The sequence below is a fragment of the Athene noctua genome, chromosome 7 (assembly GCF_965140245.1).
Source record: "Athene noctua chromosome 7, bAthNoc1.hap1.1, whole genome shotgun sequence".
NCBI classification, from domain to species: domain Eukaryota; kingdom Metazoa; phylum Chordata; class Aves; order Strigiformes; family Strigidae; genus Athene; species Athene noctua.
Window position 1 is genome coordinate 29,701,713 of NC_134043.1, and position 24,390 is coordinate 29,726,102.

A 24,390-nucleotide genomic window follows, 5' to 3' on the forward strand; every position below is an offset into this window, starting at 1 on the left:
CTGGTCCCAACTCCCTGTGATGTCCCTTGGAGCATCGCTTCCCTTCCCTGAGCAGCAAAGCAGGGTGAGAGCAGTGCTGGCTCCCTCCTAGCAAGCACTTGCCCAACAGATCTTTGCACAAAACCATGCAAACACTCACTGAGGCTTCTTGTCACCATGCCTGAAGCAGTTGTGACCAGCTGGAGACATGAGTGAGGTGAGGCAAGAAAGGTGGAAGAAAGGCTGGAGGGCTTGTTGGAGATCGGTTTGTTTTTCCAGTCCTCAAAGGTGAGGCTATATCAGCAAGTTTAGGACTCCAGCAAGTAGGATGTAGGTGCTTCTTTGGAAGCTTTCCCCGCTCTGCAGAGGGGTCAGCTCATGCCAAGAGGCACTTTGCAGGTGAGCATGTCCCCAGTCCCTCATGATGGGACTGTGGAACCTGGTAGTACCACCAGATACTTTGGAGGGGCTGTGATGGCATTTGGGGGCTGCGGTAGCCCTGGGTTCCTACCAGGTGACAGCGGCATTGGTAACACCCTCCCCTAGATACCCCAAGTTGCTGGTTTTCCTCCAACATTTAATTCTTCACATCCACTAATCCCTTTGGATCAGTACCTGGCACTGTACCCATGCCCAGGACATCGGGATGGGGAGAGGCTTGCTTTCTCTTGCAGGTCACTTTGGAGGAGGTTCATGTTAAAAAACTTTGCTTGGTACCTGCTGGTTCCTGTTGTTTATAGCCTTCACCTCCCTCCCTCCACAATGGGCAATGCAGGGATGTCAGACCGATGCTGGCAATTTCCCTTTGATGGCCACTCAGGCTGGACCATTTTAGGCCATTCCTATGCATCTGAACTAAAACCACTTTATGAGCGGTAGTGTGAATTCTCATGCAAGTAACACATATTTTTGGCTTTGGTAGTAGTAGAGACTGCTAGCTTCCTAGAAATTGGTCCTGCAGTCCTCCCAGAGCAGTCTTGTAAGTCTATAGTCTGGGCTTCCTAACTGGGAGCAGAACTAGTTTCTTATTTTAAAATTAAATTCTTATGGCCTGAAGTTCAGAAGGGTAAGTGCAAACCACTGCCATTGTAGAAACTCTCCCAGACACCATGGCATTGCCGGGTGTATCTCTTGCTGCTCAGCCGGCCTTGGTGCTAGGATGGCAGCTCCTTGGCTGGCAGAAGGGAGCTCCACCAAGATCTTGGCAAAGCTATGGGTTTGCACCCACCCTTCTGGTGTCAGGGTTCAGCCTTCACCCCAACCACATGTCTTGCTGAATCTGGTTTCAGACATAACTCGAGTCCTTCCATGCAACCACTCAGACACTTGACCCTGTGAAAATGTCCTTGCAGTGAGCCTCACCAGTGCAAACTAAGGCATCGTTCAGGCTGTAGTTACCCATATTGTTATCTGCTAGTTTCCTGCCCAATATACCTGTGTAGAGATTACATATATGTACACTATATCATGCAATAAAGCCAATTTTGTGTCCAGAACCTAGGACTCATTTTGCAGCATCTGTTCTTTTAGCTCACTTGAGTAGAGGTTCCTTTCTCTTCCCATCCTCTCCTTTAACCAGCTGGTGTACCACTTGCTTTGAAATTAGGCAGGTGAAAGCAGAGGGGATCTGAATCAGCAGCACCAAAGGAGAATGGGGGGAGATGATGATGAACAGGATGCCAGTACAACTTGTCAGATGCTGGTCACACAGCCGCGGGTGTGATGAGCGTGGGTCAGTGGTACCCAGTGGCGAGGCTGGGCAGGCAAAGGGGATGCATGGTGTGGGGGTAAGGAGGGGCCAACCCTGAAACGCACTGCTCCAACTTGCATGGAAACCCAGGATAAAATCTGGCAGCCAAAGCCACCCAAAACTCAAGCCCACAACATTGAGGGGCTGCTTTAAATCTGTATTAAATAATAGAATCACAGAATCATTCAGGTTGGAAAAGACCCTCGGGATCATCTAGTCCAACCCTCAGCCCTACTCTACAAATTCTCCCCTACACCATATCCCCCAACATCTCATCCAAACAACCCTTAAACACATCCAGGGTTGGTGACTCCACCGCCTCCCTGGGCAGCCTATTCCACTGCCTGACCACTCTTTCTGTGAAAATTTTTTTCCTAATATCCAGTCTAAACCTCCCCTGTTGCGTTTTAAATAGCAACAACCCTGGGGTAGAGGGAGCCCTGCTGAGCCCAAGGTCTGGGCTTCCTTGGCTGATGGTTTTTTTTCCTCCTTTCCTCATCCCTTTCCCTGCCTTTGATGCCCCTCTGCAGCAGTTGCACGCTGTTCCTGTGACTGTCTCCCAACACTGTCTATGCTCAGGCTCAGCCGACCACAGCATGAGATGGAGATATGTCCCAGGGCAATGCTAGCCCCATGTGGGGGTGGCAGACAGAGACTTTCCCCCTGCCCACACCCCACCAGTGACAACATCTTCACCTTCCTATCAACACAGAGATGTCCCTTTTTTGGGATGTTTCTAGTCCCAGTAACTCCACTTTTGCCTGGGGGTGGACCTGTGTTTGGACACCCACCAGCCCTCCATGCTGGGGACCCGAGCCGACCCCTCCAGCATTGCATCCAGCAGAAAAAACATCATTATAAATCTTTACCTGGGGGTGACTTAACCCATTTAAAATGGGAAGTTTGAATCCCTCACACTGTAGGGATGAGCCTGCTCCTGCCAGCCCAAATGCCCCAGCAAGTTGCCTTCCCTCTTCTCTGTATTTAATTTTCTGGTTTCCTTAAAGCAGCTTTTGGGAGCAGTGTGGGGGGTGGCACTGAAGGAGAAAGGATGGTGAGACCCAGTGTAACTCCTGCAGGAACGTGGGTTTGTGGCAGCAGGACCCTGGTGTTCAGGGCAGCATCACCCACCAACCCCCTGCAGTGGGTATTGGGTGAGGGGCTTCCTGCAGGAGGGCTGTTGAGCCAGTAAACTTCTCCTTGTCCTAAATAACACTGGGTCGAGGACAAGGATTAACATACTCCCAAGCTATCTGCCTCGGCCAGGAAAAGATAAAATGCTGGTCCCTTCTGAGTCATGAAAATCCCTGTGCTGATTTGATGAGAGGGGACAGCGGGGAGGGGAGATGCCCCGGCTCAGTCCCCAATGGGGCTCGCCTCTGACATCAGCACAAAACCAGCCATAAAAACAGCAACTGGAGGGGACTCCGGCTCAGACGGCGGCCACTTGGCTCAGTGGGACGTCAGCCAGGCACCTCGCCTCGCCACGCCGCGGTAAGTGCAGCCCCGGTGAAGGGAAGTGCTGCTTCTCTCTCCCTCTCATGATGCTTTTGTTGCTGGATGATTTCCTGAGAACTGCTTTGCTTCTGTGTGTGTGTCCTTGTGTCTGTCCAGCCGGCTGGGGGGTTTCCAAAAGGGGCTTGTAAAAAATCAGCGGCCGCAGCAAACCTGAGCTTTCAGGAGCCCAGACTGGCTTCTGCCTGGCACGCTGCAAACTTCTCCTTTGCAAAAGTCTCTGGAAATAAAAGCTGCCACCACATCCCTGCTGTGTCCTGCTTAACCCAGCTCTCCCGCTTCTGCCTCTTGCCCTGCTCCCTCATTGCAGGTGGCTGCAGAAATCAAGCCCATCACTCAGCCTGCTCTGCACAGTCCCGCTCATTGCCTCGATGCCATAAAGCATGTTACAGGGTGCTCCTGGGTTATAATTTCAGTAGCTGGGTCCAGGGGTGGGTGCCAAGGGTGCAGAGGCAGCTGCAGTCCATCTATCACCCAGCATCCAGCAGTAAAAACCATTTGTGCTTCTGCAGCTTTTGCTTGGTGCTGCCAACTCTGCATTTTGGTGGTGGCCCCCCTCCCCATCTCCTGGGTTGTGGAGTCCCACTGGTGCACGGGGGGTCCGGAAGAGAAAGAGAGATGCCAAGCCCGGCCTAAGGTGCTAGGCTAGGACAAAAACCTCTTTTAATGAACATGCGGTTTGTACAACTCAGGTTTGCAGGGGATATTTTCCCCAGAGGTATCAGCACCAGCAAAACCCGGGGATTTTGATTAAGCTGCCCCAAGCCCTTTGCACTGTTGCTGGCCCAAAGGTGGTGTGATGGGGATGGCAGCCCTGTGGCATCAGCCCCATCCCCTGCATCGCAGCCTCTCCCTCCTGATGGGGGGCTCACCCTGCCAGCATTTAACCCAAGTGGGTTTATCTCTGCCACAGTCAAACTCCTTCGCTCCCGCAGCGACCTCGAAGGCCACCGTCTTTGTGGCAAGAGCGGGAAGTACTGGGGACCGGGAGGCTTCGGGGTCAAGACACCGCAGTCAGAGAGTGCCGGGGATGAAGCTGGGGGCCACCTGCCTCCTGTGCCTGCTGCTCGTCTGCCTGACCCTGCCCATCACCCAGGGCCGCATCCGTGAACACTCCATGGAAATCAGGAGTAAGGAGAGCAGGAGTAAGGGACTCCCCCCGCAGCCAGCCCCCTGCCTCCAGCCCCCTCTGGATCCCCAGACTCAGTTACATTTGGGGGCAAGGGCGGGAGGTCACTATGCAGAAGCAAAGGTTTGCTTTGAAACAGCCTTTGTGACAGCTTTTATCACCCTTAACCCCCTTTCTCCTGCTCCCCTGGTGTTCATCATCCCCGCCACCCATGGGTGCCATGCCCTGTCCCCCCTCCATGTCCTCCCCCATCACCCCCTGACAAGTTCCTCGCCTTTTGCCTTGCAGATCCGGACATCGACCCCTCCTGGTACACAGGCCGTGGGATCAGGCCGGTGGGCCGGTTCGGGCGGCGGCAAGCCCTGGGTGTGGGCACCCATCCTGGGGGGGCTGGCCGGTGGCAAGCCTGCAGCCCCCCCCGCCCACACCCCCAGCCTCCCCGGGAGGAGCGGAGCCCCTGAGCTGAAGTTGACAATAAAAGCCCCTCGCCTCTCATCCCCGTGTCCCAGCCTCTCTGCTCTGAAACGCAGCGGGGGGGGGGACAGGGGGGAGCCCCAGAAATTGTTGGTCTGACCATGATTTTGCAGCCTGCCCTGGTAGCGTGTGCAGTGTGGCAGTGCTTCCCTCTGCGCAACACAGCATGTTTATCCCCCATACCCCACAAAACACCCTAAAAATAACTTCCAGAGGCCCCCCCCCCCCCCCCCCTTCCCAGGTGCATCCCCTGGGGTCCCCACAGCATGCTGGCACCCATGGGTGCCCCCAACACCTTCATTTCCATGGTGTCGGGGTCAGAAACAGTCACCCCATTTCCACAGCCTCAGAAACGCTTGGGGAGCACGTGGGGCCTTATCCATCGTGCTGCATGTCCCCTCACAAGCTGTGTCCCCAAGACAGATCATTCTAAAACTTCTCCACTTTTGGGGAAAGAGCGACTACAGAGAAGGGTGATCCTCAGCATCCCTGTCTGTGGCTCCTGGCCCAGCATTGAGAGTGTAGGGCTGTTTGGGTAGGGAAGGGTTAATCTTGGGAGGAAGGGGGCAGATGCCAGAGGGGGATGAGTGACAGTTAGCACCCAATGTCTCCCAGCTGCCCTAATGAGGGAGATTTAGGCAAGAGAAGGCAGTAAATCTGCTTTTTTTGCTGAGAAAGAACATGGTGGCTCAGCACTGGGGAAGCATCGCAGGTGGGTGTCCCTGGCTGATTGGGGTGCTGAGGGCAGGCCCTTGCGGGGACCTAACCTGGAAAACCTCAGAAAAGGGTGGTATGGTCTCCTCTTCTCCATGGACAACATCCTCAAGGGTGTCTGCTGCCTTGTGACCAAACACAGCCTGGCGGCCAAGCGCAGCCTGGCCAAGCCTTGCCCCACAGCTGATGTTGCCATCAGGGCATGCCTCAAAAACTCAGCTGTTACATGGCCCTGCAGACAGGGTGAGTGGTGATGCTCTTTGCCCATGGCTGTGCCTGTGTTGTCACAGGTCTCCCAGAAAGGACAACATATTTCCTGAGTCCTACACACCCCCTGTTTGCCGGGCACCAGCATGCTTCTGGAGAGAGCCCAGGTGCTTTTTTCCCTCTCCTGTTTCAGCCAAGGTGCATTCCTGCAGTGTAATTCATAATGTGCACATTTTCTTTGGCTCTTACATTGGCAATAAAACAGTGATTTCTCCAAAGAATGGGCTGTGACCCCTGTAATGGGTTGGGTGGGGGCTGGTGGGATGAGGGGAGCATCAGCTCCTGTCCCTGCCACATCCAGGCTTCCTGTGGTCCCCGCTTGCAGGCTGACATTCAGGTAAAAAAAAAAAAAAAAAGGCTTTAGAGTAATATTCTCTTTATTTGCAGCCTGGGTGTAAAGCCACCGGGATGTACCTGCTTCAATCTGCAAGGTTAAATCCCCCTTTTCACATGGGAAGGGACATGGAGGAGGAGGCATGCAGCTGGGGTGTGGGGATGTCACTGGTCAGGGCTGGCAGGTCGCACTCCTCTCTGGAAGAGGAAAGTTGGAGAAAGCAACCTCTGTGCTTTACCTCTTGGATGAAGCCAGTGGTGCAGAGTTGAAGAGGCCCCATGCTCCCAGAATGGGCTCTAACCAAACTCCAAGGGGGAGGGTGGTTGAGCTGAGCTGCCCCTGCGCTTCTGTGTCCCCACTGCTTTGTCACTGCTCCTCTTGGAGACCTCATCCAGCCACTGCTGAGGTCCAGAGCTGCCCGTCCTCAGGGTCAGCAGCACCCTGTGCCTGTCCTGCTCTCCTCCAGGTTGACTGTTAACAGCCCATGATTGGACGCCTCCTCTCGTTTCCGCTGCAGGAGCTCTTGCACTAGGAAGAAACACAATGTGAGAAAGGGCTCATTTCTCCTGCCGGTGGGGTGGGATGTGATGGCTGTCCCAACCCACCCCAGGGGAGTCACTGATGGCCACTGGTACCATCTCATGGTGACTGCATTAGACCTTTACTGAACATTTACACTCTGGACACCATTACACCTAGATACTAAAGTAAAAGGAAATTTTGGCTTTGGGAGAGGGCCTGAAATCCCTCTCTGATGTTGGAGCATCCTGGGATGGATCTGTACATCTTTCTGCACCAAGAGATGTGGCATGTTTCACGGAATCCATGGACTGTTTTGTCTGTGACCCTTGCAGCTTCCTGGCTGGGAAGAAGGCCTCAGTGGCAAGCACGAGCAACGAAAGGTCAGCTCTGCTAGGGGGAAGGCGCTGACAGCCTTGAAGCAGAGGTTTGAGGCTTGTGGTTCACCTGCCTCTGCCCTCACCCAGAGCTGTCACACAACTCACCTATGGCCATAAAGATATCATTTACTTGGTGGTTGGATTTTGCAGACGTCTCCATGAACAGAAGGCCTTTGGTCCTTGCAAATTCTTCCCCCTCCTACGTGAAGACAAGCAGTTATTCCCCTAGTCTAACGGTGGCATTTCATGGCAGGTCAGTAATTGTACGAGGACTTTGAAGGTATCTGAAAGCCTTTTAAATTCTTGGCTTTGCTAGGACATATCCCGGTGCTTGCTGGTGTGAGGGGGTAATGAGGAGGCCTGGGAGCTCATCACAGTTGCTCACCTCAGTGGAAACTTCTCGCTCAGCAGCAAGGTCCATCTTGTTGCCCACCAAAGCAATGACGATTTCATCAGGAAGGAATTCCTTCTCCAGGTCCCTCAGCCACAGCTTTGCTCTGTTGAACGTTTCCTGAAGAGAAGGAGAGAAAATTACCCAGTGATATGGTATTGATTGAATCCCTTTGTCTCGGGCATAGGAAAGCTGGACAGGTGGCACCAGACAAAAGGGGATGGAAGAGATGCGGTGGGGAGGCTTTGATTGCCTTCTCTCTCAGGGAAACAGGTCACTGACCCTCAAATACCTTTAGGGATAAATCAGCCTTGGATGGGATGTACCCTGTCAGCATGGCAGCAGAAATCGCCCCTGGGGTGGTGGCATGGTCCTGCATGGGCAGGGACAGCCCCTGGCACATCCCAAGTAGGACATTTATCTTCTCAGGCAGTGCTCATGTACTGCTTTCTGCTCTACCAAGGACAAACACCATCATCTGGACACCTCTACCCCACCAGCGCTGCTGCAGCATGGCATAGTTTTGGCACAGATGGGATCAGCATCCCCTGCCTTACCTTGTTAGTGATGTCGTAAACGAGAAGAGCAGCGTGAGCGCCCCGGTAATAGAGGTGGCAGACACTGTGGTACTTCTCCTGGCCTGCCGTGTCCCAGATCTCAAACTTGATGGTGGCTTCCTCCAGACTGAGCATCTGTGTGAAGAAGGAGCCTGCAAGCAAAGATGTAGGCTGCACATTTGCTTGCAGCCAGAACAGAGAGTTCAGATCTGCTGCCATGAGGTCAAACCCATCCCGAAGGCCAGTAACAATGCCCTAATGCACAAAAATGGGATGGTTTTCTCATAAGCACTGACACTGTTGATGGGATGGCATGTCACAAGGCAGGGCAGCCTGTGGCAGGCTGAGAGCCCTTCCTGGAAGCAGGTTTGGGTGGATGCAGACCAGTTTTGATGTCAGATAGGTCTGAGCTTTGCAGAATAGCACCTAAATAGAGAGCTACCTCCACCTTGTTGGCAGGTCAGACCTGTGAGAGCTGTGAATAGGAATATCCACCAGAAAAGGCTCCCACTGGAGGGTAGCAGATGGCTGCTTGTGGACCAGCCAGAACCAATGCAGAGTGACAAAGGAAGCAGCGCTGCAGTGCCTCACTCTCCTCCTCCAGTTTGCTCTTCAGGCTCCAGGTGGGACCACAACGTCTGTGCCTGCTGTGCCTCCTTAGGGCAAAACCTAGGTATATCATGTAAAATGAACATCTGTAACATCTAGGTACTCTAGGAAGCTGTGCTGAAGAGAACATACAAGGGAAGTAGCTTGATCCAAGTGGGTATGTTGGCCCAAGGGAGGTCATAGAGGGAGCAGAGCTCTCGCAGCTCTCAAGGTGGTTTTCATCAAGGCATGAGCATGCACATGGCCTGCCTTCAGATGTGGGTTGTTCAGCATGGCTTGTCAGGACAGGACGTGCAGGGGCAGATGTTCTCCCCTTTGCCAGTGGGGCAGAGCATGGGGTTCACAGATGGCTAGGACATGGGGAGATCTGCACTCTCCTCTCTGCAGGCAGGCTGGAGGAATGAGGCACTGCTGTGAGCCTACCATTAGGCAGGGCTGGGAGAGTCCTGCCACAGCTGGCCACCCCCTCCTGGGCTCTCCTGTTCTGCACTCCAGCCAAAACCTCCTTGCTCCAGTGGGACATTGTGGCTGGGGCAGCACACATACAGGAGAGACTCTCCTGGGGTGTCTGAATAGCTGAGAGCAGCACAGGACCAGGCATGCATAGGGCAGATGAGGCCATGCAGTTCGGACCCCAGGTTTCACTCATTTCACTGCTCATCTGACTCTAAAAACCAGCGCTAGACCAAACCTGTGAAATTTGGATGTGGCTTTGCTTACAGCCTGGTGCTGAGGAAAATGGGCTGCAGAGATCTGAAAGTGACAGCAATGGAGGACGTCTGGCTCTGGGTCAAGTCTGTATTGTGTTCAAAAGTGGGTCTGTGCTACTGCAGAATATACCAACTTGTTCTCCTGCATCCCACCCTACTGCACGGAAAGGCATCAGGCCTGGTGTCTTGTCCAGAGCCATCAAGCTATTGAAGCTACTCACTCACATCCCACAGTCGGCAGTGACTCCCTGAAGTCATTTTTCACATATCGGTAGGCTAGGCTTGACTTTCCCACTGATGTGCTCCCCAACAGAACCATCTTGTAGATGCAGGTGGGACGAATCCCCTCCAGGGAGGTGCCCGGCATTGCTTTCTGTGCCATGCCCTGCAAGGAAACCAACTCCGTTCAAAACACATCTGCAGTGATCCCAGTTCCATCAGCTGAGCCTCCTGAATCAACTCCCGACTGGTGCCAGTGAGGCAGGTGGGGTTTAACTTCAAAACAGGCTAGAACAAAACCATTAATATCCTGAATCAAATTTAATACATCAAACCATCTGCTGCTGTCAGTTATGACCAGAGGGTGGAGATCTTTAGGTAGAAATTTGATGAAAGAGGCCTTCTTGGATGTAGACAAGGAGATTGGATTGGGCACATACCTTTTAAAGAGAGGCCACGTTAGAGAAAGTTAATGGCAATGGGAGTGCCTTGCTCTTGAGCACACCTCCTTCCCCAAAGTCCTGGTGAAGAGCTTAGGCTGATGTTCCATGCTTAATGAGGGTCTTGCTAGAAGTTATACCAGGAGAGGTGAACTCAGGCATGGAGGTGATGCTGCTACCAGCTTGCTAAGGACACTGACAGGGGGATGGCTGGGCATTCCAAGAGCTGATGGGCAACACTTCAAGTCAGCCTGTTGCTCACCAGGGTGAAGAAGCAGGAGTGAGAGGACCTGACTCAAGCACCCTTGGGGACAGCAGCACAGAAAGCAGACAGCACATGCTCCTCCACCATGGATTAAGAAACCCTGGGCAGATCAAGCCCATGAAATCTCATGCCCTCATGACCATTGCACCATGGAGTGTGACTTCACATTACTTGGGGTGGAGCTACACTGCACGGTGACCCAGGACAGTGTGGTAGCATGTCCCAAAGTAATGGCAGTGGCCTCAAACCTGACTTGAAGAGAGTCGCTGCAGAGCGTTGGCCATATGCCTGGAAGATGGCAGGCGGTGTGAACACTCCTGGGTGGCACGTTTCCCTTTCTCCCAGCCTTGAGTTCAAGGAAGTGATACTGCCTCACTGTCGGAGGGAGCTGTCAGTGCTGGGTGGCGAATAACACTGTCTTGCAGCTAGTCAAAGCTTTGCCTTGGCTCCTCCTTGCAGAGCTCCTCCCCTAAAAACACTAAACTCAAGTGGAGAGCTCTGCAGAAGAGCGGGAGGTTCAAGCAGAGCTTGAAGATGAAGGGTCATGGGGTGTTGAACTGAGCAGAAGAGGGCATGAGATGACCTCACATGCACTAATCCCACATCACATGCAGCAGCAAAGGGGAAATATGCCACCAGCAAGCCTGTAACTGCTTTGTGCAGAGATAGGTTGTGCCTCCTTATATAGATCTAATCTTCCAATGCCCAAAGACTGCAAAGGAGCCTTGTGAAGGACACTGAAATGTTAGTGTACTGGTGCTGGTCCCTGCCTGTATGTCCTGACCCTCTTGTCATATTACATGACAGATGAAGAGCCTCCCATGCCAGATTAAACGCTGCTGGCGTGGGGTGCTTTCCTCTGCGTGCTTTCAAAGAAAGCCCTGGTCATCCAGAGAGCAGGGACCTGCAAGACTTATAATGAAGATTTGGTGCCATTACTGCAACTTCTACCCGGGGCTCACAGGAGTCTGGCGTGCAGAATTTGCAGGTGAGCAAGAAGTAGTACCTTTATAAAGGTACTACATCTAACAGCAACACTAGCAATGCAGCTCCTGGCCTGGGAAAGTCTCTGTGGCTCCCTCGTCTGACAAAAGCCTCTTGTTCCCACATGCTGCTCATCCCACATCTCTTTTATTTTGCCTGCCTTCCCCCTGCAATCTGTCAGGCTCCAGACCTTTAATTCTTCTCCCTTCCCTGAGCCTGTTATCAAAGCAGGCTGTCATTAAAAGCATTCCACAGTGCTGGTTGAACCCAAGCCTGTATCTGTGGTTCTTCTGTTCCCTAAGATGGCTTTTGTCCCCTTGAAAAACAGGGGTAAAATCTTCTCTACCAGCTCATACAGCCCGGTGATGAAGAGCAGGATTGCGATTTGTGCAGAACGGCTAGTTACTGATGGGTTTTGTTTTGTTTTTTAAGCAGGAAAAAAGTAAACCCTGCAGCACAGCATAAGGCTGTGTTCCTTCTGGTATTAATCACATGCCTCTTTGTAGGCCTGGAAATAAGACTGCTATCCTTTCTGAGCAGTTACGTTAGCTACCATAGGTGATATGCCATAGAACTCCACAGGGAAGCAAGAACCTGCATGAAAAGCATCCAAGATTGTCTGCATTAGACTCAATTTCACATTATTTCACTCTGCTGCTCTCTATTTAACCCTAGAAGGCTATATTGATGCTGAAACAAAGCTCACCTGAGAATTACTGCAATGGCAGAAATTTCCTTGCAGACTTTTCATACTAACAAACACCTATTAGAGATGGGGAGTTGTGCCAAAGCTCATCTGAAAAAATTGCTTTTCCACATTAAGAGGCAGAATGTGAGTCTCCCTTTCAACCTGAGGAGAATGGCAAGTAAGCAAAACAAGTCACTTTATTCTGATTCAATGGAAAATAGGATTCAGGGGAAATTCTGTTCTTTTTTGGTTTTGTTGGAAGAAAGGAGCTTACAGAGTAAAACTCTGTGCTTGCTGGCTAAGGGACTATAGGAAAACCCCTCCAGACATCTCATGTGACTGGTAGTCACCCTTCTATAGCTGCTCCCCGCCCTGGAGAAGAGCCTCTAGGCAAGACCCTGTTAGGGTTAGAGTCAGCTCCACAGACCCAGGATGCTGCTCTGGCAGGGTCACCAATCCCTGCTCCAGATGGCGATAACGGTGCTGCTGCCTCACAACAAAGAGCATCCTTGCTCTTTCACCCTGTTCTGCTGATGAAGCAGAGGAAGCTCGTTCTTCATCTGAAAACCTCCCTGACTTCCCCAGACTGAGACTGCCTGACTGACCATATCCAGGAGAAACAGTTAGAGCAACTTTCCCACTGATTCCTGTGAGTTAAGCCACAGCAGAGTGCATCAGCATACCAGAAAGCTTCTGTTGGCATAACATGAATAAGTTTGCGTTAACTCACTGCAAACTCAAAACTCTGAAGAAGTCAGCAATGCTTCCATGCAAAATGGCTTTAGCAAATTTTCCCATGCAGGCTTTGAAAGGCTGAAGTGTAACCTGAACTTGGACTGCTTAGATGCCGGATGGATTTCAGGTCTTTTTAGTTTGATCCTGGTAAAGAATAACTCAGCAACTTAGAGAGCAGCCTGGGGAACAGCTGAGGCGTTACAAGTCCTGTCCTCATGCCTAGAGGGCACGCCCCTGCTGAGGGGCAGGGAAAGTTGAACCTTCAATATAAAGAGCTGGAGATAAGTCTAGACAAGCATTTCTCTTCAATCATCTGTAAAAATCCTGTTGGTGGATTTAGTCTCCAGATACAACTTAATATTTTGTGCCAGCTGTGTCTAGCAGCAGATACTCAGGGCAGGCTTTCCTGATCTTACACTTACCTAGAAGATGAGTACCAAAATGGCCGTGACGCAGAACCATTTCTCACTTCCTAATGAAGGAATAAAGCATCGCTGCACCCAGGAAATTGTGTTCTCAGCCAGACACCCCCGTTCCTTCGTCTCGATGTCTCCTCTCTCCTTCCCATGGGCAATGGGTAATTATGTGGAGGCAGCTCCGTCCAGCCTTAACCAGCTTCCCCTGTGGAGCCCACTGGTTTAATGTAAATCAACTTAAAGGTAATCTGTTTGCCGGGTACTGCAGCAGTGCCAGATCAGTGATACTGCACTTGAACTGCCTGCCCTCACTGTTTCCAAGAAGGAACTTGACAAATCTGTTTATGAGGGTGACTCAGTTGTTTATAATTAGCAGGAAAGTAGACTTTATCTAAGGAGCATCCTCTCAAACTCATATTTTACATAAATGCTAGTAATAAAAAACAGAAACATGAGAAGATATTTGTACAGGAATGCAACAGCAAGGGCTTGGCTTTTGCCACTCAATAAATTAGTATCTCTGTAGTGTTTGTCACCTGGGGAGGGGGGATCCTGGTATATTATTGTCAGGCCTTCTATTTCCACAGGAAAACAGTAAAAAAAGAAAAGGCGTGCATTCTTTTGAGGATGGAGCTACTGAGACGTATTATAAGACTCTCTGAACTTCCTGGGGAATTAATGACGTTTAAGTCTAATGATGTCTAACTGATGTCTAAACTTTTCTAAACCACAAGCTCTCAGATGATCCTAAAACATTAAAGACATTTGAGGGGTTTCTGCAGGAGTGCAGCAGTGAACAAGAACCAATTAATGAGCTCCTTGAAAAAAACCTGGACCCCAGTGCTATCCATATAAGTCTGCAGTATCTAGCCCTAAAATTTTGGGACACAATGCTTTTTGGTTCTGAAAAGTGTAGATTTTTTTTTTTTCCCTGGATAGTGGTTGTGCACCTACCTCCTCAGTTACCTTCTAGTATTCATCTCAAAGCACTCCTTTGCTTTTGGGTGCCTCTTTCTACGTGCTAAAGCTCTCACAGTGCTGGGGTAGGAGTGTGGCTGCTTGGAAAGTTCACTTAAGCCAAGGATACCAGGTGATACAAAAATCCCAACTGTAAAGACTTAATGAGTAAACAATGTTAGATTTACATAGTGCTGATTTCTCAATGTAATCAGCCTTTCTCAAAGCTAAGGGGAACAAAATAAGGGTCATTAACTGTGCAGCCAGAGTGGTTTGGGGAAATAAGACAGCAATAAACAGAGACCGCCCTGGGCTCTGGGTAAGATCAAGCGTTATGCTAAGACCTTCGCAGCAGCTCTTTGGCTTCCCGAGAGGATAGAGGTAGGGCAGAAGGCTTCCTAGGTCTTCTAAAATCCCTTCTCTTGGGCAGGGAGCCACTGAAAATGGTGCCACCCTTCCCGGTGGATGCCCCTTTGTGGCTGGCATGCGGGGCTGCTTCCCAGTGGGAGATAAGAGTCCCGGGAACTTATCTGGGAAAGACACCTGGGAAAGGATAGTGGCTCATGGCTGGGGATTGCCCTGCAGGGAATCCCCTGGCAGAGGATGCCTTTACCTTCCTGAAGCCTTGCTCTCCTCCCAGTGCTCCAGTCCGTGGCGTCAGGGGTGAGGGCCCCGTCCAGTTGCCTGAGCCTCTCCATGCTGGAGACAGATAAAAGTGAAACCAGCTGGTGGTTCCTGGGGAGCAGTGTCAAAGGTGAGAGGCAACCAGAGATCAGTGAACCTTAGACCTACTGACAAGCCGGGCAAGGCGGGACCACGGCTGTCGTCACTGTTAGTGGGGCTAGTGACCATGTCCCCCTTCAGCAATCCCTCTCTCCTTCCCCGCTTCCCATGCTGGGGCTTGGTGGTGGGTGGATGGACAGATAGATGAACGGGTTGGTGGCTTTTTCCCCACGCTTCAGGGTCCAAGGCCAGCCCAGCTACCAAGGGCATGGGGAGTAAAAGCAGCCCACACCCCACCATAGTGGTTTGAGGACCAGGGAAGTCTGAGTGTGGGGCTGGCCAGAGCCATGTTGTGCCAGGGATCTGGCCTTCTCCACCTTTTATAATACGGCAATTTCTGCTGACGCACATCAGACCTAGCTTTGGTCAAGTGCCAAAGTAAGGACTCAGATAACTTAGGCCGGGGACTGCCAAAGCAATTTGTTTTCAGGAGTATGGCTTGTTGACTAGCTGGTGGGAGATGACACTCCCCCTTCTATTTTACTTGCTAAAAGGCTTTTACTGCCTTTTAATCAAGGTAATAGCTAGTTACTACAGGCAGTTGGGGCTTGGTGCTTTGGAGAAGGCTGCTCTTGTTAAAGCTCTAACATCTTTAGAGACCGCAGCACGATAATACATTGGGATAACAGGTCTGGAGTAAGAACAGCAAGATTTGATAATTAAAAATATAAATGAAGATAGTTTTTGTATTTATGTGGCTCATCTTGTCATAATCAGTGTCTTTTCTTCAACTAACAGCTCCTATATTTTTCCAGAAGTGAAACAGACTTTACACAATCTAGCCCTAGTAGTTATAGGGAGCAGGGTGAAAAGCATGAGCCCTACAATCAAGCTTAAATAAATGTCATCCTAGTTTTGAAATGAAGAGCATGTCTTGTGACTTCCAAGGCCTGACTGCTGTGGCTCGGTTACTTCCCGTGTCTATGATGAAATGCCATGTACGGACACCCGAGAGTTGCACATATGTCATATGGGAGCAGTGCCCCCACCAAGTTGAATCACCATGTGAGGTTTTGGTCTGCCAGCCAAATGAGAACATTTCTCTTTGTTTGGGAATGTGTCCATGTACAGATTTGCACCGTCATAGCAAAACTGTCTTGACTATACCCATGTATGCCTCCAGCCTGAGAGCAGATCTTACCCTGCAGCTTTTTTGCCAAAGGCAAGGAAAGTGTTAGCTTCCCAGGTCCCTTCCTCGCAGCTCTGCAGAAGCTAGAACAGGTTTTGGGGATCCTTTGAAGATATTGCTATAACGACCCTGTGAAAACCCAAAATGTCTGAGGCTGGTATCATTTTTTCAGCACAGAAGCAGTTTATGTGCTCCCATCCCTCTCCTGTAGCTGGTTTCACAAGGCTGTGCTGTGAACTGAGCTGACTTAAAGCCTCATTTTTTTCCAGGGCTTTGGGTAGATCAGTTCCTCAGTAGGAGTCTCAGTGTGACCCTGTGAACAGTCACACTGGCACAGCAGAGGGGGTAGAAAGGTGTTTCAGGGTTTGGGCAGGGCTAGGGGCATGGATACCTTAGGCTGGGATTGCTGCAGCAAGAATCCTTGCCCAAAGCAATGAGTGATGTCTGCTCCCATTTCCCCACTGCTTTCAACCTACAGGCTATGGTAACATCACGCACCTAAACTAAGCATCTAATTCTTAGTGGAAAACAAGGCTCTCGGTCTTGGCTGGAAGGCTTTGAAGCCTTATGTAAGGATTGCTTTGTGGGTGCTAAGAGAAACTTCATTTCCAGTTTGTGCTGCTGCAGTAAGCACCCGTCTTGTGTTCTGTTATTTTCATACCAGTCTCATCTGCCAGAGCAGATGTTACATCTCAGATGCCTTTGTTAAGGGTTTTTATAAAAGGGGGAGGTGTAAAGGAGGTGCCCACACAAAGTGCTATGGCCTGGCTGGTGTTAAGAGTCCTTGTGAGCCCAGGGGAGCGTGCCCCTTGCATGGACCTCCTGGCTGGGCCCCTCTCCGGCTCCTGGTGAGCCAGACCCCACTAGAGGGCACAGCTCCTCTATGATTTCAGGTAACGGGGATGTCTCATTTCTGAACTGTGCAACTAAATAGACACCAGTCAGTGCGAGTCCAAAAAAGATGGACTGAGGTCTCCTGCCAGAACTGCATCAGGACAGCCAGCTTTTCTTTGGATGGGCTCTGTTCTCCAAACAACAAGGGCATGAACCTTTGTTATAAACCAAAGCTTTTTTTGCACAGCATCTTGGTCTGCTTGTCTGCTTCTTGAGCATGCAAATATCTTGCTGTCCTGGATGCTCAGGATCAGACCTCTTCAGCAGCAAGTGGTTTGCCAATGAAGACTCTGACTGCATCTAAATTGGATGGGCAGGGTGCCAGAAGTGACCTGCACAAAGCTAGGGATGCACCTTGCTCAGCTGTGCTTGTGCAGTGAAAAGTACCTCACCTGAAATAAACTTTACTGGTAGAAATTGGGCATTGGCTGTTTTTCAGAGATTAGGGACTGCACTTAATTTTATGCTTGCCTGGTGTAATTATGCCACAAGAATTTGCAGGACAGGTTTAGCCGCAGGGGTGGTATGAATCAAATGCTCCAGCCCAGCGATGCATGATATGAGCACTTGGAACCACCTTGTAGAACTTCCCCCACAGCTCCACCTCAGCCTTCTTCTTTGATTTTTAACTGTGAAGTAAATGGTGACATTTCAGTGATGCACTGTTTTGACCAGGTCAAAATAAAACTCCTAGAGTAAACATGCAAGAATCGTTCCAATAATCTGGTATTCCTGCCTATGCCTGCTGTGTAACTTTGGGCAGGTTGCCTCTCCTTCCCTCTTTCTCTGAGTGAAAGGAGTCACAAGGACACAAATATTTCTTGAGCAGTTTGGGAGCTCCTGGAGGGCTCTTTCTCGGTGATCGTGTAGTACTTTGTTCCTCCTGACTCTGATTGCTGTGAGGAATCATCTATATGAGCACTGTAAATCACCCCTTGCTTAAGGAAGAGTGGTTGGGTGGAAAAGGCAGCAGGGTCTGGTAATAAGGGCACTATCCTGAGCTGAAAACAAAGACTAAAAACTCAGGTTTTCCATTTGTCTGCTGTTTGCCTATGGGAAGAGTTATTTTGTCTCCCCTGACTTGTTTCTCCTGCTCCTCTCGGCTCATCCTCTCAGTTTACATGTGCTCCCAGGTGTGCTGCTCTGTGCAGGCAGCCCAGTACAGAAGGTCTCATCTCCATTGAGGCTCCCGCACTGCTTAAACCAATGCTAAGACCTTGTATTCCTCAGAAACTGCTAACTGCTTAGTCTCAGCTTTAGCATTTTTGGACCCCTGAGATCTCTGAATACTGTGAAGTTGTTCCTGATGGATCAATTCTCATCTGAAACACTCACAATTCTTCTTATTTGGTGTGATTCAAGAATACAGCTGTGATCTTGGCAGCCCAGCTCAGCTGAGCACTGTTTGTGCCACTTGCTTGGGCACCTCCAGGCTCTCATTTTCTGCTCACATCGCAGCGCCGCTGCACCATTTCGCATTGGGACAGGTGGGTGTGACCTCACTCCTGAATTTGGCTGGTCTGACAAGGAACAGCCACAGACGCAGATGCAATTACACTGTGAGCACTGCTGTCCGCCTTGCCTCTTGCTCTCTGAAGAAAATGTGTGAAAGTACAAGTGGCTTTTCTTTTTTTTTTCCTTGCTGCTGCTTGGGAGGTGGAGGATCAGAAAAAATGTGTTCTTTATACTGGAAGTTATTTACACAGATAAGTTGTGAAAATTTTCTGGCCTAAACGACAGAGCTGGGGTTCGCTAGAGCTGTTTTAAAGTTACACCTGTATGGATTGAAGTTGCCACAACAGGGGTGGAGCAGTATGACCTCACTAGATATGGTGACCCAGAAATCCTTGTTTGCCCTTTCAGAAAGCCGTGTATCTATAATGCATGTGTATACATGTATGCAGGCATTTTAGAAAGTATGGGGTGCATATTTGATAATGTCTCAGTCCTGCTGTCATCCAATGCTGAGGTCTGGTGGCTTCAGGGTCCTGAGCTGTGCTGAAAGCCCACAGTGGCCACAGGCCACTGCTGACCTGATGTAAATCCACTGCTGTTGCAGACTGCTCTATATATAGGCTCTGATGGGCAGCCTCTGTATTGCCAGGCTTTCCGAGAGCGTCTCCCATCATCTTGATGCCGTTGCAAAGCCAACACGGTGTCTATTGTGAGCTCTGGCGAGCTGGACAGAAGTGAGGTTATGGTCAGATTTAGACAGCTGGCAATGGGCATGCAGCACCCAGAATTAATGGTCACAGAAACATGGCTTTCATTATGACTTGCCTAAGTGATTTTGGCTCCTGGACCAGCTGTAGGACAGACAACTTGTCTCTCTGCACCACCAGCTTCAAAGGAACCGGTCACTTGTGTGTGAGTATATATAGCATGCCTTGCTTTTGGGATATAACTATTTTGGTTTAGCTGGTGTTGCTATAAATGAGCTCACTGATCAGAGCCCACCTGTGGTCCTGACCTTGCTCTTGCAGAGCAGCTCTCTTCACTGTGCTCCTTTGAGCAGGGCTCCGAAATATTGTGTGTTGGTCTGGGGAGCCCCCAGCTAGCTTTGAGGGAGGTGGGCATTGCTGCTTCCCATTGAACAAGCCAGCCTGGCCCTTGTCAGCAGCCAGCAGATAAAAAGCCTCAGAAATAGTCTGGGGCTCTTCTCTTTTTAAAAGCCTATTTGTTCCAAGAAGAAATATCTGAAACTACGGTAAGCAAAATGAACTCAAAATAATCGATCGATCCAGAGATCACAACAAATTATGTTCTCAAAATTGTTTGCCGTACCTGTGCTGTTAAATGTGTAATCCCTTCTTTGCATGATGGTTCTCATAGAAAACATGGGTAAGAAGTTAGTCACAGAGGCCTGTCTTGGAATGGATATGCTTTTTCTAAGCATCCTGGTCTTTGCTGTTTCTCCTTCTCTGTGCCTGCAGTAGTGTCATGAACTGATGCAGTAAGATGAACTAGAGTTCAACTCCTGAAGCCCAAAGACCCACAGTAGCCTGAAGAGCCAGGGTAGCCCACTTGTGACCATACAGGCACAGTTTGTCACTGCTGCAATGGAGCAGTGAAAGATCATTTTGTCAGTTTTGACAGGAGGAAGGGTTGTACCTCTGTCAATGAAAAAAGATTGGGCTTCTTACTGTTGCAGTGATAGAGAGTTAAGAAATATTTTGAGGATTAGTGCAGTTGTAATGGTGAACAGATCATTTACACTGAGGCCCCAAACTGAGCCTAACATGAACTGCTTCAGGCTTCTAAAATGCTAGTATTCCTGTATTAATTATTAACATCAGTAAAACACTCCAGAGATTGGCTTGGAAACATTAAACAAGCTTAATATTAATGGCTCCCAGATGATAAGTGATGGTGAACATTAGCATGTGTTAAAGACTGAGGAGGGAAAATAACTACTGATTACAATAAACATTTTAAATATAGTGGGATTAAATTACAAAAAGAATACAAGTGTGAACCACAAGAAAGGCTTTCCTGTAGCATTGGCTGCTCCCTGTCTGAAGAGACAGGTAATATTTTTTATGCCTTTGAAATTACACTTGATGGGTCACAATAAATAGCCTTGGAGATAGGGATGTGCTGAGGTGAGGGATGTCTGCCACACACCTCCTTACTCTTCAGAAGAGCCATGCTCCGCGGAGCTAGAGACTGTTGCAGGCAGCTGCCTACCCACGCAGGTTACCTGCTAGTCACAATCCCTTGTGATTTGTAGGGGATTTCTCAAAATTTAAGAGTTGCTATGAGCAGCCCCCGCTGCAGGTGCTGAGGAGATATGATAACAGGTGTTCCCTGTTAGCTCATGGTGCAGTTCTTGCCATATGTCTAATAAGTATATTGCAACTTTTATGAAAGGTAGGTGGCTTTCTTGAGTAAAAAATATATGCATCAAACATTTGGCTTACCCCCAAATTCATGTTCTCTTTCACTCGGCAGACCTTGGCCAGGAAGACCCCCCTCCACAAGTCCAGCCCACCTTGCCAAGAGAGCTGCAATGCAGAGACCTTTGACTGTAGCTTGGGTACCTGACTTCCAAGGGGGACTGGCTCCTGAAGGGTCTGGAAACAAAGAAAACACTTCTGTGAAGTAAGAGACATCATTATCTAAGAAGCTACAGGTTTTTCACCATTTTACATGATTAAAGCACATAAGCACTCTCTTCCACGTGCATTGTCTGGTGCCTACCATGAGCTCCGTGTGCTGCTTTTTTACCAGGGGAATATCACATTTGGAATGGACCCTGACCTCTCTGACAGACTTGGTGGCCACTGGTCAGCTGGCTTAGGCTATTAGTCTGGGCCCAGCACATACTTACAGAGTGATCACTTATGTTCCCTTAGGAAACTAGGCTAAAAATGGCTGTAGGTGGTACCTCTCTGCGCAAAGGGCCATAGAGGAGCACACTGACAGACAAAAGTTGCTCCCAGCTCAGTAATGTCCCCCAGAAGTGTTTCATCTATCTCTGTTTGTGAGACATTTGCAATGAATGCAACTGAAAACAGTTTCCTGATGCTTGGAAACAGAAATGTTTTAAGTAATGGTGTCTAGCACAGACTTGGAAAGCTCGTGTGGGTGTGAACATAATTTTTTTTCCCCCTGGAGTCCCCACCCAGTGTTTGGGTGTATAGTACAGACATGTTCATAGAGCATTCTGTGACAGGTTCTGCCTCTTCATGCTTTACACTGGGCTGGTGGCCACATCGTAGTCTTGCTTTTTCAGATCACGTCTAAATATTTGGCTGGTTTTCAGCTGGTTCTCAGTCTCATGGACTGGGTGTTACAGTCATGGTCTGTAAAGGCACAAGAATAGAAATTATTTCATCTGCATGAGCTTGAGTAACCTCATTTAACACCAGTCACTGCTGGAAGAGTAGTAAAGCAGTCATTCTGTTACACAGAGGTGAAATGAGTCATCTGTTGCCAATAAACTAGGCAGGAACAAAGATGTCTCAGTGGGAAACCATTATCTGCTGTTACCTAGAGCAACTCTTTTTATAATTGAAAAATGTATTAAAAATTATTTTGGGAATTTCTAATTAGTTGAGTTGAGCCACTAATATGCTCAGGATGTTTCAGAAACTTAAACTAGTAACTGCCCCAAAAAAGGCCACCACAGAGAAGTCTCTTTCCTGCCTTTCCCCCTCTGCCACCTCAGCTACAAAGTCAGGGAGGATGAAAACTTCTGTAGAAACTGAGGTAGAGCAATAAAGGCAGTGTCTGTCGATCTCTGGGGAGATGCTTCCTTCTTACAGTGCTCAGCCCTACATGGCTTAAGGCTGGAAACCCTGATATAAGTAGCTGTATGTTGAGTAGCTGTCCTTAGGGAAATGCACAGCTAAGAAAGGCAGAAGGCAAAAGAAAGGAAAAAGAGACACTTATGGCTGAGACCATTCTGCTGCTGCCTCTGGCATCTGTTTCCAGCCCAGACCTTGACAAGCCATTCAGCCAGCTATGGAAGTTGGTGGTTTCTAGATGCAAGGACACATTTTCCTTTCTGTCCAGTTTTCTTTCTTTCTTTCTTTCTTTCTTTCTTTCTTTCTTTCTTTCTTTCTTTCTTTCTTTCTTTCTTTCTTTCTTTCTCTCTTTCTCTCTTTCTCTCTTTCTCTCTTTCTCTCTTTCTCTCTTTCTCTCTTTCTCTCTTTCTCTCTTTCTCTCTTTCTCTCTTTCTCTCTTTCTCTCTTTCTCTCTTTCTCTCTCTCTCTCTCTCTCTTTCTCTCTCTCTCTCTCTCTTTCTTTCTCTCTCTCTCTTTCTTTCTCTCTCTCTCTTTCTTTCTCTCTCTCTCTTTCTTTCTCTCTCTCTCTTTCTCTTTCTCTCTCTTTCTCTTTCTCTCTCTTTCTTCCTTCCTTCCTACCTTTCTTTCTACGTGCAGCTGAAAGGGTTCTGCAGCAACTCATGATTGGGAAAAAAACATTCTTTTAATTGTTTCTACAGTCAGAGTGAAAACTAAACACTGGAGAATTTGACAACACTTGCCTGACTGTTTTGGCTCTTTGTTGATGGAGAACAGAGGAGCTAATTCCTTCACATTCCTACAGGGAAGGATCAGAAGGGTTTTAGTGCCATAATAATTAAAGTTGCAGAAAAGTCCATAGGAAAACTGCAGAGCACAGTAACTGCTGCAGGGCTGGGATGGGGTGCAGTAACTAACGGATGGATTGGCTTGGGGGTGCAGGGAGAGGCAGAGGGCAGGGATAGCATGCTGGGCAGATGAGTCAGTCCCACATGCCATTCATCAGTCACTGTGCATGGAAAAACAGGAATGCTACGGATGCCAGAAAAATGTGTTATGACTTAAAATCAGATGCACCAACTCTAACACACTGTAACATCCTAAGTGTTTTGTCTCCATTTCCTCTAATGATTTGTTACCAGTATCTTCTTTCACTTCCCAGTTTAGTCAAACTCCTTTATTTCAGGAAACTATAATGACCTGCCTTCCTGCACTGCTGGTGATTATCACAGCTAGAATCTGAAATCCTTTAGCAACAGCTTGGCTTATTTTAGGTAAACCAGGAATTATTATGTGACACCACTGGCTTGCTGCTGTTCTGTGTAGGTAGGTGATGGGAGGGGTGACAGGAGTTGGGGTAGTGATGCACAGCTTCAGTTCATAATGCAGAACCATGAGACATCAGACACAGGTGCTCATCTGATGTTAAGTGGTTGGAAGCGTTCCCTGAGAAGAGACGTGGCAATTTTTCATTTTGCTATAAAATTGGTGAGTGGAAAATACCTTGTCCCTGACAAGGATGAAAGATGGTTAGAAGCAGAGCATGGTTACGTTCTGCTGCACTTGAGAAAAGGGATGTTTTGCTTCTGATTTGCGCTTTGGATGAATCTGGATGGATTTCCACAGGGACAAGAAACAGCACCTCCCTCCCCCTCTTCCGCTCCAGCTGAAGGAGTTAAACTGTGATGTGGTTTCACATAAGCTTTCCAAAATACTGTTCCTGTGCCATTTTATGGAACAGCATGACTAATTAGTGCAAGCACTTGATCTGCTACAAACAATTGGTTGTTTTTAGACCATGTGTTGTGGCTATGTTTTACCGCAGTCCAAAACAACTGAAGTTTAAGAAAACCTGGAGGGCCTGATTGGAAAATGTGGCTCAGCTTAATTCTGCAACATTTGGGAGGGGAGTGGATGAGGCCACACAGCATGGAACAGACAAACCATGGGGAAAATCAAATAAGCAGACAGCGTTGAGTCCTTGTAGCAAAGCCACGTGATTCCTCACTCTAGCATCTACACGCTGTCAGCGGTATGAGGACACTGGCACAATGGCAGGAGGAATGCTTTCATACATTAATCCCAAAGTGATGCCGCAGCTAGTTTCTCAGCTGCCTTAGCTGATGTAATGCACTGTTTTCCTGAAGCCATCCTGATTTCATCTGGCTGAAGGACTAACTAGTTCAGACTATTTTTTTGGACAGATGTAGAGGCTGTGTTCCTAAATTAAATGTATATGTATTGATGTCTTACCTGCCTTCTGACCAGGCTCTGGGAAGAAACAGGGGGTATGCAGGTGTTGACAA

The 24,390-nt window shown here is 49.0% G+C and overlaps 2 protein-coding genes across 2 annotated transcripts; one reads left to right on the forward strand and one right to left on the reverse strand.

Moving 5' to 3' along the window:
• The first annotated feature begins 4,274 nt into the window (after positions 1–4,274).
• PRLH (prolactin releasing hormone) lies at positions 4,275–4,834 on the forward strand. Its single transcript, XM_074910989.1, has 2 exons — positions 4,275–4,374; positions 4,662–4,834. Exons 1-2 carry the CDS (start codon positions 4,275–4,277, stop codon positions 4,832–4,834), a joined length of 273 nt encoding a protein of 90 aa, XP_074767090.1.
• Positions 4,835–6,233: 1,399 nt separating this feature from the next.
• On the reverse strand, positions 6,234–13,224 carry RAB17 (RAB17, member RAS oncogene family). The gene is made up of 6 exons (XM_074910693.1): positions 13,082–13,224; positions 9,554–9,713; positions 8,010–8,161; positions 7,447–7,572; positions 7,167–7,260; positions 6,234–6,690 (listed from the first exon to the last, which is right to left on the reverse strand). The coding sequence occupies exons 2-6, from the start codon at positions 9,708–9,710 to the stop codon at positions 6,593–6,595; spliced, it is 627 nt and encodes a 208-aa protein (XP_074766794.1). The 5' UTR covers positions 9,711–9,713; positions 13,082–13,224; the 3' UTR covers positions 6,234–6,592.
• Between the last annotated feature and the right edge of the window lie 11,166 nt (positions 13,225–24,390).

What these genes read in the sequence shown, in the direction of transcription:
- PRLH (XM_074910989.1), top strand. Translation starts at nt 4,275, where the DNA reads ATGAAGCTGGGGGCCACCTGCCTCCTGTGCCTGCTGCTCGTCTGCCTG. An exon ending in ACACTCCATGGAAATCAGGA is followed by an intron (nt 4,375 to 4,661) that starts GTAAGGAGAGCA and finishes TTTGCCTTGCAG; the next exon opens with ATCCGGACATCGACCCCTCC.
- RAB17 (XM_074910693.1), bottom strand. Translation starts at nt 9,710, where the DNA reads ATGGCACAGAAAGCAATGCCGGGCACCTCCCTGGAGGGGATTCGTCCC. An exon ending in AGCGAGAAGTTTCCACTGAG is followed by an intron (nt 7,261 to 7,446) that starts GTGAGCAACTGT and finishes GTCTTCACGTAG; the next exon opens with GAGGGGGAAGAATTTGCAAG. An exon ending in TGATATCTTTATGGCCATAG is followed by an intron (nt 6,691 to 7,166) that starts GTGAGTTGTGTG and finishes GTTTCTTCCTAG; the next exon opens with TGCAAGAGCTCCTGCAGCGG.